Below are 13,730 nucleotides of genomic sequence, written 5' to 3'. Positions count from 1 at the left end.
CTACACAGGCCGCCCTGTCAGAGGCATCTAGCAGGTAACTACACAGGCCGCCCTGTCGGAGGCATCTAGTAGGTAACTACACAGGCCGCCCTGTCTTGAAGGAAAGAAAGACAAACAGACCAGTAGAGCTTGGCCTCAAACAAAGTTTACCACTTGTTTCACTTCTCTGAAAGCCACCATGAAGGAAGTCACGGACAATGAAAGAAGGTGTGCTTCATGAAGGGGCGCAGAGGAAACCCAAGCTTCCGGGCTGAGCCCTATACGAAGCCCAATCCGTAAATACCTGTGCTGTGGGCTGTCCGCCCAAAGAGATGGAGCTTGACGGGCCAGCAGACATGGTGGAGGTGGGTGGGAACCGAGCTCTTACGTGCATCCCGCCTTGGGCCAAGGCTTCAGCAATCATCTTTGAGGACAGAGGGACAACAGACAAGATAATTGCAACAAGAACTGCAGTGCATGGTAGGTGCAGGTGTGTGCAGCCTCAGGGAGTGGGCCAGAGGGGAGGCCCCTTCAAAGGACCCAGATGTGTGGTGGTGCTCAAGGACACGGTCAAGCACACATCTCTATGCTCAGGGAAGCACCAGAAGTATAGCAGTACCGAGAATGTAAGCAGATTTCTATTCTACTAGCCAGTCTGTGATGGTTGTCCTGGACACACCTTTGAACTGTAGGCAGCACAGACCCTGGGGAGTTAGAGCCAGACTGCTCAGGTGGCAGTCTAGGGAGACCAAGTTTTTGGGACAAACTTGGAAAGAGGACATGTCAGTCAAGCTTGCAAAGAGCAAAGTCAAAGTCACTGAAGCAGCATCTTGCTCAGCACAGCATTCTCTTAGAAGTGCACCTGCAGCCCAAAGCACACCCATCTCTCTGGCCTCCTGGGGATGCTGATTCTGGAAGTGTGGAGGAATAAGGGAGGGGTGGCAGGAGAGCCTGGGGTTCCCTCAAGGAGCTTCTTCACTAATTAATGATGAAGGGCTCTCCACAGGGACACAAAAACATCTGTAGAGCCAAGTCAGGAGCTTCAAGACCAACAGAGAACATTCCTTGGGTCAACTTCTGTTTCTTGATTCACACAACCAGCCAAAGGGAGGCTATCAATGTCATGGCTTTGGAGCTGGCTGTCTTTACTCTGTGTTCTGAGGGACGGGCGGAGTCCAACCTAATTCCTGGAAAGCAAGGCCTACATGTACTCAATATGTCACAAACTAGAACAAAATAACACAACCTGGCACAGAAAGTAGGACCTCGCCACCAAAACAAAACAAAGCAAACCCAATAGCAGATGTGAGAGCATCACTTCAGCATAGGAGTTAAGAGATAGCAGGGGCAATGTGGTGAGACCCCACTTCAAAAAACCAAACCATTTAATCCCAGGAAGCTCTTAGCTGAGCTACCAGAGAAGTATGGTATTGTAGATGATGCAGTCTGTGCAGCAACGGAGCTAGAGACAAGGCTCTAGGCCAGGCCTATGGGCCTGCAGCATCACACACACAGCTCATGTTCACACAAAGGAGATGCATGCTGCAAGCACCACAGAAGATTCCAAAGAGAACATCTTAATAGCCAAGAAAGGTAGAACCCTCACCATTCCTGCAGTCAGCCAAACAAACCTTCTGGTCCTGATGGTGGCTGTCAAACCAGGGATGCTGTCCCAAACAGCCCATTCCCCAACAGGTCACTGGCAGACACAAAGAGGGCTAGATGTTCAAGGGCCCTCTGCCTACACTGGGGAGAAGGAGATGAAGGGAATTTATTTCAGGGTTCTTAATAGGATGGGGAGATCACTTAGGGAGATCCGTTCACAACCAGTGGCTGCAATGCCATCTACAGCACTCCTTCCAAATGACAGGATATTCACCATGATGTGAGAGATGCCAGCTTCTCTCCAGAAACAGGAAGGCCACAGGAAGGAAGCATGATGGACCCTCTGGCTGGTTTTCTTTTCTTTTCTTTTCTATCTACCTATCTATCTATCTATCTATCTATCTATCTATCTATCTATCTATCTATCTTTAATACTTTAAAGATTTATTGTATGAGTTTTGTCGACATGCATATATGTGCACCATGTACATACCTGGTACCTGCAGAGGTATGTCATTCTCTGAAACTGGAGTTACAGATAGTTGTGAGCCACCATGTGGTGCTGGGAACTGAACCCATATCCTCAGGAGGAGCAACAAGTGTTCTTAACCTCCAAGCTGTCTCTCCAGCTCTATCTAGTTTATTTTTTAAGGTTTTTTTTTTTTTTAATAACCTGTGTATGAGTACCTAGACTGCATGTATGTCTGTGCAACCATGAACATGCAGTATCCTTAGAGGCTGGAAGAGTTAGTTATACATGGTTGTGAGCTACCACATGGATGCTGGGAACAGAACCCAGGTCCTTAACAACAGTCAGTGCTTTTAAGCAGCATACAATCTCTCCAGGCCCTGACCAGTTTTCTTTCAAATTCTTTCATTTCTTTTCTTTTCTTTTTTTTTCTTTCTTTTTGGTTTTTCGAGATAAGGTTTCTCTGTGTAACAGTCCAGCTGTCCTGGAACTCCCTCTGTAGACCAGGCTGGCTTTGAACTCACAGAGATCTGCCTGCCCCACCTCTGCCTCCTGAGTGCTGGGATTAAAAGCATGTGCCACCACTGCCCAGCCTGACTGGTTTTCTTTATGAAGAACTTCTGACAAGAAAAGCTCATTTTCTTCTAGGCAGAAATCCCAGAGGAAAGCACCATAAATGTTTATAGGATCAGATGAGCAGCTACCAAGTGCAACTTACTGTCAATGAGCCTTTCTCTACTTCTCAATGCACTGCTACCTCGAAAGGAATTCTAACGGAGCGCAGAGCACCCGCCTGGTTCCCGCCTGTGGCCACTGTACAGGAGACTGAGGAGCACAGAGGCGAAGATCAATTCTAAGTCGTCGTGTGTGTACACATGACAGACGCCCGTCTTGGTTATTGATCAGTTTTACATTACTAGTCATAGTGTATGTGCACACATGACAGACACCAGTCTTGGTTATTGCTTGGTTTTATATTACTAACCATAGTGTATGTTATTGCTCAGTTTTACATTACTAGAAGAACAGAGAGTGAAAAGACGCATGCACAGGAAAATAAAGACATACTCTGCTCTATTTTACTGCTGGAGCCCAGCAAATTCCACTGAAGATGACTTCATCTCTCCCAGCAACGTGAGCGTCTTCAGGAAAGAGAGCCGGATAAAACAAACAGCATAGGGCTACTGATCCTTCCAGAACATTACTTACCCTAGGCAAAGAGCCCTGCTACCATTACCACACAAATCACAATACCTGTCACCCTGGCAGTAGTGTAGGCTCTACCAAGATGTCTCTGCTATTGAGGGCCCCCACGCCAACAACTCTCACAGGGCTGGCTGGCGGCCTGTTTTGTGGCACGTGTGTGGTAGTTTGCATGCACAAAGGTACAATGTGTGGTTTCTTCATCCCAACAGAATATATGGGTACCAGGTAGGAAATTCTAATCTGTCTTTGAGCTCCTGATTAATTAGATAACTGGCCATAGTGTACAGGAGCCTTCAAAGGCACCCTGTGGTTCAGTCCTGAAAAACTACAAAAAAAAAAAAACTGTCTTAAACTCAGCCATACACTGGCAAAATCACTTCAAGATCAAAAACAAGGTGCTACTCAGAAGAGCAGCAGGTACTGCAGTCACTCCTATGAGGCTGCTTCCAATAAGGAGTTTCTGCCTGCAGAGGGTGCTCTCTCATCTCAAATCACAAACCTTAGAGGTTAGGTTGTGGGCTGGGAGCCAGTGGCAGAACACTTGCTAACCATGCTTAAGGTTTTTTTTTTTTGTTTGTTTGTTTGTTTTTTGTGCTGTTTTCTGAGACAGGGTTTTCCTGTATAGCTGTGGCTGTCTTGGAACTCGTTCTGTAGACTAGTCTGGCCTCAAACTCACAGCGATCTGCCTGTCTTTGCCTCCTGAGTGCTGGGATTAAAGGCACACATTACTATACTTGGCTATTTTTTAAAACTGTTTTAAAATTTACTTATTTTTAAATTATGAGCATTAGTGTTTGCCTGCATATAAGTCTTCGTAAGAGTGTTGGATCCCCTGAAACTGGAGTTACACAAAGTTGTGAGTTGTCATATGGGTGTTGGGAATTGAACCTGGGCTCTCTGGAAGAACAGTTGGTACTCTTAACAGCTGAGCCATCTCTTCAGCCCCTAAACAAATGTTTTAAAGCTCATTTCTCAGGTTGGTACTACTAAAAGGTGGTCAAAATTTTATTAAGGGCTAAGTCCCCTACTATGGGCCAGTGTGTATAGAAGTGATAGTATTAATTGTCAACTTGATTGTCTTTGGAATTACCAAAGAGACAAGTTTCCAGTATCCCTGTAAGGGAGTATCTTAATTAGGTTAACAGAGATGACTCCACTCCTTGGGCTGGGGTCCTCAACTACATAGACAAGAGAATGTAATCTGAGCACAAGCATCTATTGCTGTCTGCTTCTTGTTTTGTTTGCAACCAGGTCTCTCTAAGTAGCCAGAACAGGTCTGGAACTTGCTAAGTAGACCAGGCTGGCCTTGAACTAACAGAAATCTGCCTGCCTCTTCTTCTGGAGGGCTGGGATTGAAGTGTGCACTACCACACCTGGCCGTTCTCTGCTTTTTGACTGTAAGATGCAATGTGGCTGGCTGCCTCATGCTTCTGCAACCTTGACTCTCACCACTATGGACTGGACCTTGAACTGTGAGCCAGAAAAACTCAAATTTCTTTTGTCAGAGTGTTCATTACAGCAACAGGAAAAGTAACTACTATAAGATACGACCACAGAAACTGAACCTGAGTCCCTTCCTCTCTTTTATGTCCCAGGTGCCTCAGGTGGTAGCTTTGATCTACCACATGCTCCCTGTCATGACATGCTGCCCCAATATAAGTCTCAAAGCAAGAGTCAAGCAGCTGTCAACTGAACCTCCACAAACATGGAAAACATCATACATAAATTGTACAGGGGCTGAGAACGCATATGATGGATGGAGTGCTTACCTAGCATGCAGAAAGCCCTGGTTCTACCAATACTGCATACACTGAGTGTGGTGGTGCATGCCTGTAATCCAAACACTCACAGGTAGAAGAAGGATGAGAAGTTCAAGGTCAGCCTCAGCTACAGAGGAAGTTAAAGGCCAGTCAGGTCTTCCTGAGACCAAGTCCAAATAAATCTGCATAGACAATACAACTTCAGTGATGTGAGAAAACCAGAAACAACACCCACTGCTTCCTGCTCTGCGTGCTTCTCTTACACCTCTCTAGTCTCTGCAGTTCTCACACTCTGGAAAAGCTCATAGATCAGAGTGCTGCAGTCATTTTCTTGGCACTAAGGCAACCTGGATTTCAAAGAAGCCTCGATTCCAGGACCTTCCCCTTCACGAGGGTCTATCATGCCCAAGCAACCCAGCCATGCTCCTCTCCCCAATACTGCCAGAACACAATGAGACCAGTCAACCAGCCCCTCAAAACTGGGATGCAGTAGGTAAATACAGAAGGTGGGAGGAGGGTAAAGGGGAATAACAAGATACAAGTGATCCAAGAGGAAAAATGGGAAAAGGAGGGGGTCTTTAGCAAGGAGGAGGGAGGTAAATACAGAAGGAGATAGGTAGGTAAAAATAACAATAAAGATGTCTGAAAAGACACAAAGAATCATACTACTAACTATCTATCCAAATAAATAACATATAAGCTAATTCTCTGTATGGATATACAAATACAAAATAACATGCACACACACACACACACATATACGCAGGTGTGCGCACGTGTATGTGCGTGCACATACACACAGTTTTAATAATCTTTTCCTTCTCATCATTAAAGGGTGCTCCCTTTAACACCCAAAGACCACATTAATAAAACCCCAATAGTAGACATGAGAAGCCCTCTTTTGAGTTGTTGACCAGGGCTATCCAAGAGCCTACCAATACAGACAGCCTTATGCTATTGCCCTAGGCTGCCTCCCCCCCAGAGGTGGAAAATAAGCCCCTATTGCTGAAGACACCATGCAGTTCAGAAACAAAGCCCACAGACCCCTCAACTGGAAATGACCCTAAGGCCCCCTCCCTGAGGACTAGCTTTCATGATACCAGAAAGCACCAAGCACCTCCTTCCAAAGAGGAAGGCAACCAACAGTCCTACCCAGCTAAGATGCCTGTGAACCAGATCAATGACCAGCAACCAGCATGGCAGGATAACCCTAAGAGTGCAGTCGTGGCACGCAGACCTGACAGTAACCAACAGCTCTCTAACTGGACCTGGACGTGAGACAGACTTAACAAGCAGGAACTCAAGTGCAGTCTTCACCCCTCATCAAGAAAACTTCTCTTTGCACCAGGCAGAGACCACTACAGAAAACCATAACCAACCAACTGCAGAGCTGTGAAGCTCAGTCCCACTCAATACATCTTCAAAATTCACCCTCACCTAAGGCAAAGAGAACATTTCACAAGAGGGAACAGAGGCTTATAACAGCCAGAGGACCAGGGAGTTTTCTGCAAGACTGTGTCTCCATGTTGGGAGCAGTGAACCCCCCAGATTCTGAATTTCTTGTAAACAACTTGTTTTCTTCTGCTCTGAGACAGCCTGAAGCTGCTCTGAGCAGGAGACTCTCAGGAGTTCCTAATGGCAGGGGAGTGGGTTCTGGTGAGTTTGGCTGGGGCATGGCTGTCAGTTAAGGATCTCTTTATAAGCAGCTCTGGTACACAATAAAGGGGGCATTCTTGCATCAAGGATGACCTGTGTCTCTGTCTGTGAGTCTTCATGTGTTTCAATCTCCAGCCCCTTGCCCGGTTCACGAACTGTATGGTAGTGCATGGAGTGCAGATGGCTGTGGTGCGTTGCATCTCCTAGTAACACCAGAAGCTACATCCGGAAAGTCTCACCAACATGACTGTCCAAATGTAAGCCGACTAGCTGGGCAGTGGCGGCGCACGCCTTTAATTCCAGTACTCGGGAGGCAGTGGCAGGTGGATCTCTGTGAGTCTGAGGCCAACCTGGTCTACAAGAGCTAGTTCCAGGACAGGCTCCAAAGCTACAGAGAAACCCTGTCTCGAAAAACAAAAAACAAAACAAAACAATAACAACAAAAACAAAAAAACCCACCAAATGTAAGCTGACCAAGATGACACCAATGTACATGCCGAAGTGGACAGGGAAAAGCCTATGAGGCCTCAACCCTACATACAGGCAGCTGAAGAAAGCTGGATGCAGAAGCGGTGATCTTACCCAGGGAAGAACACACCAACTGGCTGTCAAGTGCTAAAAACATACATACAAGTAACAGTATATGGGCTGAATAGGTTATATTTAGAGATGTATATATTTATATACATACATTTATATGTATATATACACACATATATACGCATATAATAAGAATTAGTTTTTAAAAGGTTGTAATCTCAAAAAGAAAGAAAGAAAATCACAGTGACAGGGCCTGCCTCCTAAGATATCATATTTGGACCGAAAAGTACAGTGCACTAGAAACACAAGGCCCAAAGAAGGTATTGAAGATGGGTGGATGACCTCTTAAAACACTGATAGCATAGTCCTAAAAAACCAACTCCATGAGGAAATAAACCAAAATGGCCATTACCCTCTCAACTTCCAGACAAGACAAATGTCTCATTGTCCCAGCTGATCAGGAAGGATCTACGCACACCTTAAACTCCACCTGCCACTGATCTCACACTGGGGTAGAAGAAACACTAACAACCAAGCTGTATCACTCCCCACCCCCATTAGCAAGACACGGGCAAGGAACCGAAGGGAGCCGTGCACTCGGCACAGAGGCTTGCTGTGGAGCACCAAGCACACACGGCCACATCTGTTTCTGGTGGCTGACAAGATAGCACCAAAGCAAGCAAAAGGAATCCATATAACCTCCAGTAACTGAGAAGCCAGCAAACAATCCGAACAGGCCCTCACCAGTGGCCTCTACTGTCCTTCCACGGCTATTTGCTGTCCAGTGCTGAGAGACGGATGAAAGAGGACGACTTCCTTTCTTACTCAGCCAAGCCAGCACTGCAGGAGCTCATAGCTTCTGAGTCCCAGGTCAATGGAGAGAAGGTCAGAAGGCAACCAGAGAAATGGTTTCCAGGAGCAGGGCAGGTGCTGTGTCGCTACTGTGCTGACTCTCAGCCGGACCTCCTCTGCATAGGACATCCAAAGGAAGGAGCCACCAGAAGCCTCAGGCACAGTAGGGATGGCAAATGTCCTGTGGGGACAGGAGCTCAGATTCCCCAAGCCACACAAAAGAAGTCCATGGAGTTTTCACACAAGGTCACATGAATCTGAGTGTAGACAGCACAATAACCCTGGACCCGCTCACTTGGTGCAGCGGTGAGAGAGGTTAACTACACACGTCTTCTCGGTACCCCAGCTGGAACCTTGAGGATCAGGAAGGGCTGTCAGGAAGCACTCCTCCACACTGTAAAATGATGTCAGACACATTCGAAAGCTGTCATCTATCTGGACACTGAGCTCACCTGGCTCATAAACCTCAGCGCAGGCCTTGGGAGGGGACACAGTGTAGTCATGGCACTTTGGATGGACAGGACCCAGCAAGGGCCTTGCCAGAGTTCCTAGCTAAGTCCCAAGTCAGCACTCTCCATGTGCCCACTTGATGGAAGAACTGTGGTCAGCACAAAGACGAAGCAGATCTTCGAGACAAATCACAGGGACCCTAGATGTCCAATTCCTCAGACACCAAGAAAAAAAGCTAGCCCAGGCCTCCTGCATGCTGCCACCCCATGGCATGTGATGTGTGGAGAATGTGTACGAACTGTCGGTGATAGGGACACTGTAAACACCTTCCTCACACAGCACAAACCCCTGAGGGCAGCAAGCCCAGGATCTCTCTCCCTGCTCCTGCTGACCACTTTTCTGTCAGTTTCTAAAGAGCTGCCCTCCCTCCCAGACAGCCGTGCTCAGAGGCTCCAGTGGAAGCTCAAAGAGGATGAAACCCCACAGCTTTCCTTTCTAAGGCATCTCCTTAGAAAGAAGATGAAGGTATCCAAGGGAACATAGAAACAGCACACACCAGGCAATGAGCAGGTTCTAGCAAGTACCAAGCATGGACAGCCATTCTGAGGGCCTCGGGGTATCTGTGTGTGTGTGTCCAAGAGATAGAAGACTGCTAGACTTTACCATCTGAGCCTCCAATCCAACCAGAACTCTCATCACAGATCTTTATGCAAACGCAGACATGCACCACCACCTGCTAGCGACTAAAGAAACCCTGAGCTCCCATGGCCCTCACCTGGACGCCGGGAGCTACCATCTGGGCAGCCTGTGCTGTCTGCACTGCCGCCTGCTGTTGCACCTGGGGCTGCACCTGCTGCACCTGGGGCTGCACCTGCGGCTGCTGGACCACCATCGGAGCACGGACCTTGAAGGAGGAAGGAAAAGGCAACTTGGAACCTGCACAGAGAGCAGAGCACCCACCGCCTGTGTGGGAGGATTGAAGAATGGAACTTTCAGAGCTGCCAAGATGGCTGCCTGTTGCCAAGCCTGACGACCTCAGTTTGAGTCCCAGGACCCATGTGGTAGGAGAGACTCCTGAGAAGTTGTCCTCTGACAACTTCAAGTATCTACATTTGAACTGTGGCACCACAGGACACCCCGTCCCCCCCCTCCCAAATTTTAAAACAAGAAGCCTCTCTTGGGATGAGGAATGGGACTGCAGTGACACCGTAAGCTATGAGGCCACCTTACGATCTGTTGCTTGATCACACAGGGTCGAAAGAAATATCCCACACCAGAGTGCCTATGAGTTGGCCGAGCCAAGTATCACCTCCCCAGTTCTGGCAAGAAACAAGACAGCCCTCCCATGCACACCAACCACAAGCACAAGCTAAGCAACGACTTCCAGAGCTGAGCACACAGCCTGGTCTACTCAGCCCCTAAGAGTGACATTGAGAGCCCAGACTCCATGAAGGAAAGTAGCCTGGCCAGCTGCAGATGGCTTAGCTAGAAAGATGACCTTGGGTGATGGAAGACAGGAAACGCTACAGTGTGGAGAGATACAACTACACATACAGGACAGGTCCTGCATGGACAGATGCACAGTGGGGGCTTCCTCTTAGATCTCCAAGCTACCCGGCCCAATTCTAGCAGGCATCCTGTGAAGGTGTACAAAGTCCTGGTTCCAGGTAATATGTGAGTGACTGAACCTGCAACTCCTAACCCTCCTAGCCGACTCTTCTTTACCCTGACATTCAAGCTCAGGTGAGATATCTGTCTCGATGTCACTTGATGAATCACAGGTAGAAAAGGTCACAAAACCCAAGGGAGCAGAAAAGATGCTCGAATTGTTTCTTTTCATGGCAACTAGTTTTGGTGGCAATAGTCTGTTTTCGGTAAATGCTGTGAGCTTTACTTTCTATCAATATGCACAGTGAAGCAGGAAATAATTAAGTTTTATATGAATACTTGTCTCAGAAGTATGGCAATGATGAGGCTGAAAGGGCTGGGGCTGGAGCTTGCAGTAGACCATGTTTAGTTTACACGAAGATCCCAGGTTCAACCTCCGGCACCAACAGAAAAACAGATCCACAGCTGATGGACAAGGCATATCCTCCCACATAGTGAGATTACCTCCTAATCTAATCACGTGTACCAGACATGCCACAGACACTGCTGAAATCAGCCATGTAGTTTAGAAGATGTGACAGCCTGAAGTATATAAAAACAACTCTAGGACACACCCCCCCTCACCTCCATGTGCTACGGAGCTGGATAAGAAGACTTGAATAGGAAAGGCTGCCTGAAGCCAGTGCATAAAAGACACACTACCTACATCCACAGGGTTTAACAAACTGCTGATCACACACAACACCATAAGAGATGCAGCTGCTACGCCACAGGCCTTGCTCAAAGAGGTACTCACAAATTTCAGCTGCTGTTGAGCAGCATACAGCATTTGTCCAGGGAGGGCTTGTGCTTGTGACACCAAAGGCTGGCTTTGTGACTGTGATGGGAGTTGTGGTGGTTGGTTCTGAGCAACTGGGGACTGCTGGGCCTGAGGAGGTGCCTGGTGATGCTGTGGATGATGCATCTGTTGCAGCTGCTGGGGAAGGGCCTGAGAAGAGGGAGGCTGTGGCTGCTGCATTGGTGGCTGCTGCATTGGTGGTTGGGCCTGCAAAGCTTGCTGCTGTTGTTGCTGCTGCTGCAGCTGCAATTGTGCCATCCTCTGCAGTTGCTGCTGTTGGATCTGAGAACAAAATAATAACACTCGGTTACCACAACAGCCCCTGGAGTGTTAGCCTTGACCCCACGAAGCTTGGGATAAGTGAAATGGGCCCAGCCTTCAGGGAGACCTGCCTGCAAGGCCTCTCATAACGTGAAGGGGAGCATGCCAAATTCAGGACTCAGAACCCTTTAGGCCAACAGTAGTTGTTTTAGACACTAAGAACAAACCAAATTTGCTCTTGTGCCCTGGCCTCTAAAGGATGGTTCACAACTAGCATGATTCAAGTGAGACAGGTTCAAGGAAGGTCCAGGAAAAAGTAATGAAGAGTAGATACAGTCCTATAGCAGGCAGGCTGGAAGTTCAGGCAACTGCAGATGCTTGTACCTCTCCAGACAGGCTCTGTCTCCTGGAGTGGTCAGCAGTCTGACCTTCATGAGGATGGCTATAAGGAACATAGGCAAGGCTAAAAACATAAAGTCAACTTTGGGAAGAGAGATTCCAAAGCCAGAGCATGTTAGAAGAATGAGGACACCTCCTTGGGCTTTCCTCCCTCGACCAACACTTGCTAGGAAAATGGATGTGAACACGTCTAGGCTCTGACTGCAAACCACTTCTGATCAGCAGCACTTCTAGGGTGACATACTGCTGCCCTGCAGGACACTAGCTAACAATTTTGATTCTGCACCCAAACACTAAGAAACAAAACAGGTGTTGTATGTGTCCACGGGGCACAGTAGAGCCAGCCCTGAGGGTGTGAAGAGCAGAACACACATACAAACACACAGTCCTTCATCTCACCGGGGCACAGCTGGCCCCGGTGGTTGTGAGTGTGGGTGAGTCAGATATGAGGACCTGGGAGCAGATCTGGCCCCGCTCCTTGCTATAAGCTGCACTGGGTGAGCTAGCTGAAACAGTGCTGGAGAGCTCGCCCGGGTAGTGACCATGAGGGAAAGCTGGCACGCTGACCAACCCAGCTACCACCTAGGACTAGAATCAAGGCTGTGAGTTGGTCCAACATCCACTTCATCTGTGAGCTGCTGGAGCATGTGAAGGGGATGAACCTGCATATCCAGAACAGCAGGATCTCCATGACACTGGACAACAACAGGATATCCAAGAAGAGCCCCAGTGAGGCCCATCATCAGTGGTGTAGCAGAAGCCAGAGGTCTCAAGCCAGACCAATGACTCCAAAGACTCCTAGCAATGAACACTTGCAAGTAAAGATGAATGGACCACACTATAGTTTCCACAAGAGTCTTCTTTTTTGTTATTATTTGTTATGTTTGGTCTTTGTTTTTTTCTTATAATCATTGTTTTGGGGGGTAGGTTGCAAGGGCAGAGCGAGGACGCAAGTGGATGGGCAAATAAGTGGGATCAGAATGCATGATTTGAAATCCACCCAATAAAAGTTAAAAGAATTTTTAAAAAAGAAAAAAAAGAAAAGAAATGTGCCAACAGCAACCTGAGCTTGGAGTGTCTGCCTTCCTTCTTTCTTCTGGTAGCTCATATGCACTTCTATAGACCCTGGTACAAACAGCAGGTCCATGGTACAGAATCAAGACCTATCGGAGAGGCCTTTCTCCTGAGCTAGGATCTACTTTTCCCACCTGTGGGAAGGCCCACAGAGGAGGACTAATGTAGCCATGTACCAAACACCTTGGATGACACTTGTTCCCAGGCTCAAGGACTACAGAACTAAGGCCCAGGATAGCGACAAGGGAAATTGGTACCTGTTGTTGCTGGCTTTGGTGATGCAACTTAATCAGGTGTTGCTGCTGCTGCTGCTGCTGGAGATGCTGCTGCTGCTGCACTACTGCTTGGAACTGTTGCTGCATGGCATTCTGTTGTACCTGGAATTGCTGTTGTTGCTGCTGCTGCTGTTGCTGCTGCTGTTGCAGTGCCGCTGCCTGCTGTTGCTGGAATTGCTGCTGTTGCTGCTGCTGCTGCTGCTGTTGTTGCTGCAATGCCACTTGCTGGAGCTGCAGCTGAGCTGGAGAGAGCATCTAGACTTAGGCTGTGCCACCCTGAAGGTGTCCCAGAGCAACATGACAAGGAAAGCAGCAATAGCCACTGCCTACTGATAAAGCTGCCTCTGGCATCAGATCCCCTGGAACTGTAGCTACAGAAGGTTACTAACTACCATGTGGGTGCTGGGAACTGAATCTAAGTCTTCACTTAGGAGCACTGAGCTATCTTTCCCATTCCCGTCTGATTAAACTTAAAGAACTATCTCACATTCTCATCTGAAACCCATGAAGGACTGTTTCTCCATCACTAGCACCATTGTCACGATTCCTTTTAGTCACTGCTGGTAGGTGCAAGAACTTATGTTACAGACTTCTAAGTTTGATAACCAGAAAACGTGTACAACCACAATACTCTGAAAATAATGAGGCTTACTTCATGGTTATTTTCTTTTTTTTTTTTTTTTTTTGGTTTTTCGAGACAGGGTTTCTCTGTAGCTTTGGAGCCTGTCCTGGAACTCCCTTGGTAGACCAGGCTGGCC

General features: G+C 47.7%; 1 protein-coding gene across 6 annotated transcripts in view; it reads right to left on the bottom strand.

The window, feature by feature from the left end:
- The window catches only part of Med15 (mediator complex subunit 15), a 64,537-nt gene that overhangs the window by 10,331 nt on the left and 40,476 nt on the right, over positions 1–13,730 (bottom strand). For 4 of the 6 annotated variants that reach the window (XM_026777465.1, XM_005369978.3, XM_026777464.1 and 1 more), the window contains 4 exons: positions 12,955–13,214; positions 10,922–11,245; positions 9,293–9,421; positions 284–403 (listed from right to left, as the gene is read on the bottom strand). In XM_026777465.1, the coding sequence (XP_026633266.1) occupies positions 284–403; positions 9,293–9,421; positions 10,922–11,245; positions 12,955–13,214 (833 nt within the window). The remainder of the gene's footprint in view (positions 1–283; positions 404–9,292; positions 9,422–10,921; positions 11,246–12,954; positions 13,215–13,730) is intronic. The other 2 variants (XM_005369979.3, XM_013354771.2) reach the window with 2 other exon arrangements.

Source organism: Microtus ochrogaster, unplaced genomic scaffold (assembly GCF_000317375.1).
Source record: "Microtus ochrogaster isolate Prairie Vole_2 unplaced genomic scaffold, MicOch1.0 UNK68, whole genome shotgun sequence".
In the NCBI taxonomy this organism is placed as follows: Eukaryota; Metazoa; Chordata; class Mammalia; order Rodentia; family Cricetidae; genus Microtus; species Microtus ochrogaster.
The sequence above is the reverse complement of the archived record's forward strand: the minus strand, read 5'-3'. Positions and strand labels throughout refer to the sequence as shown.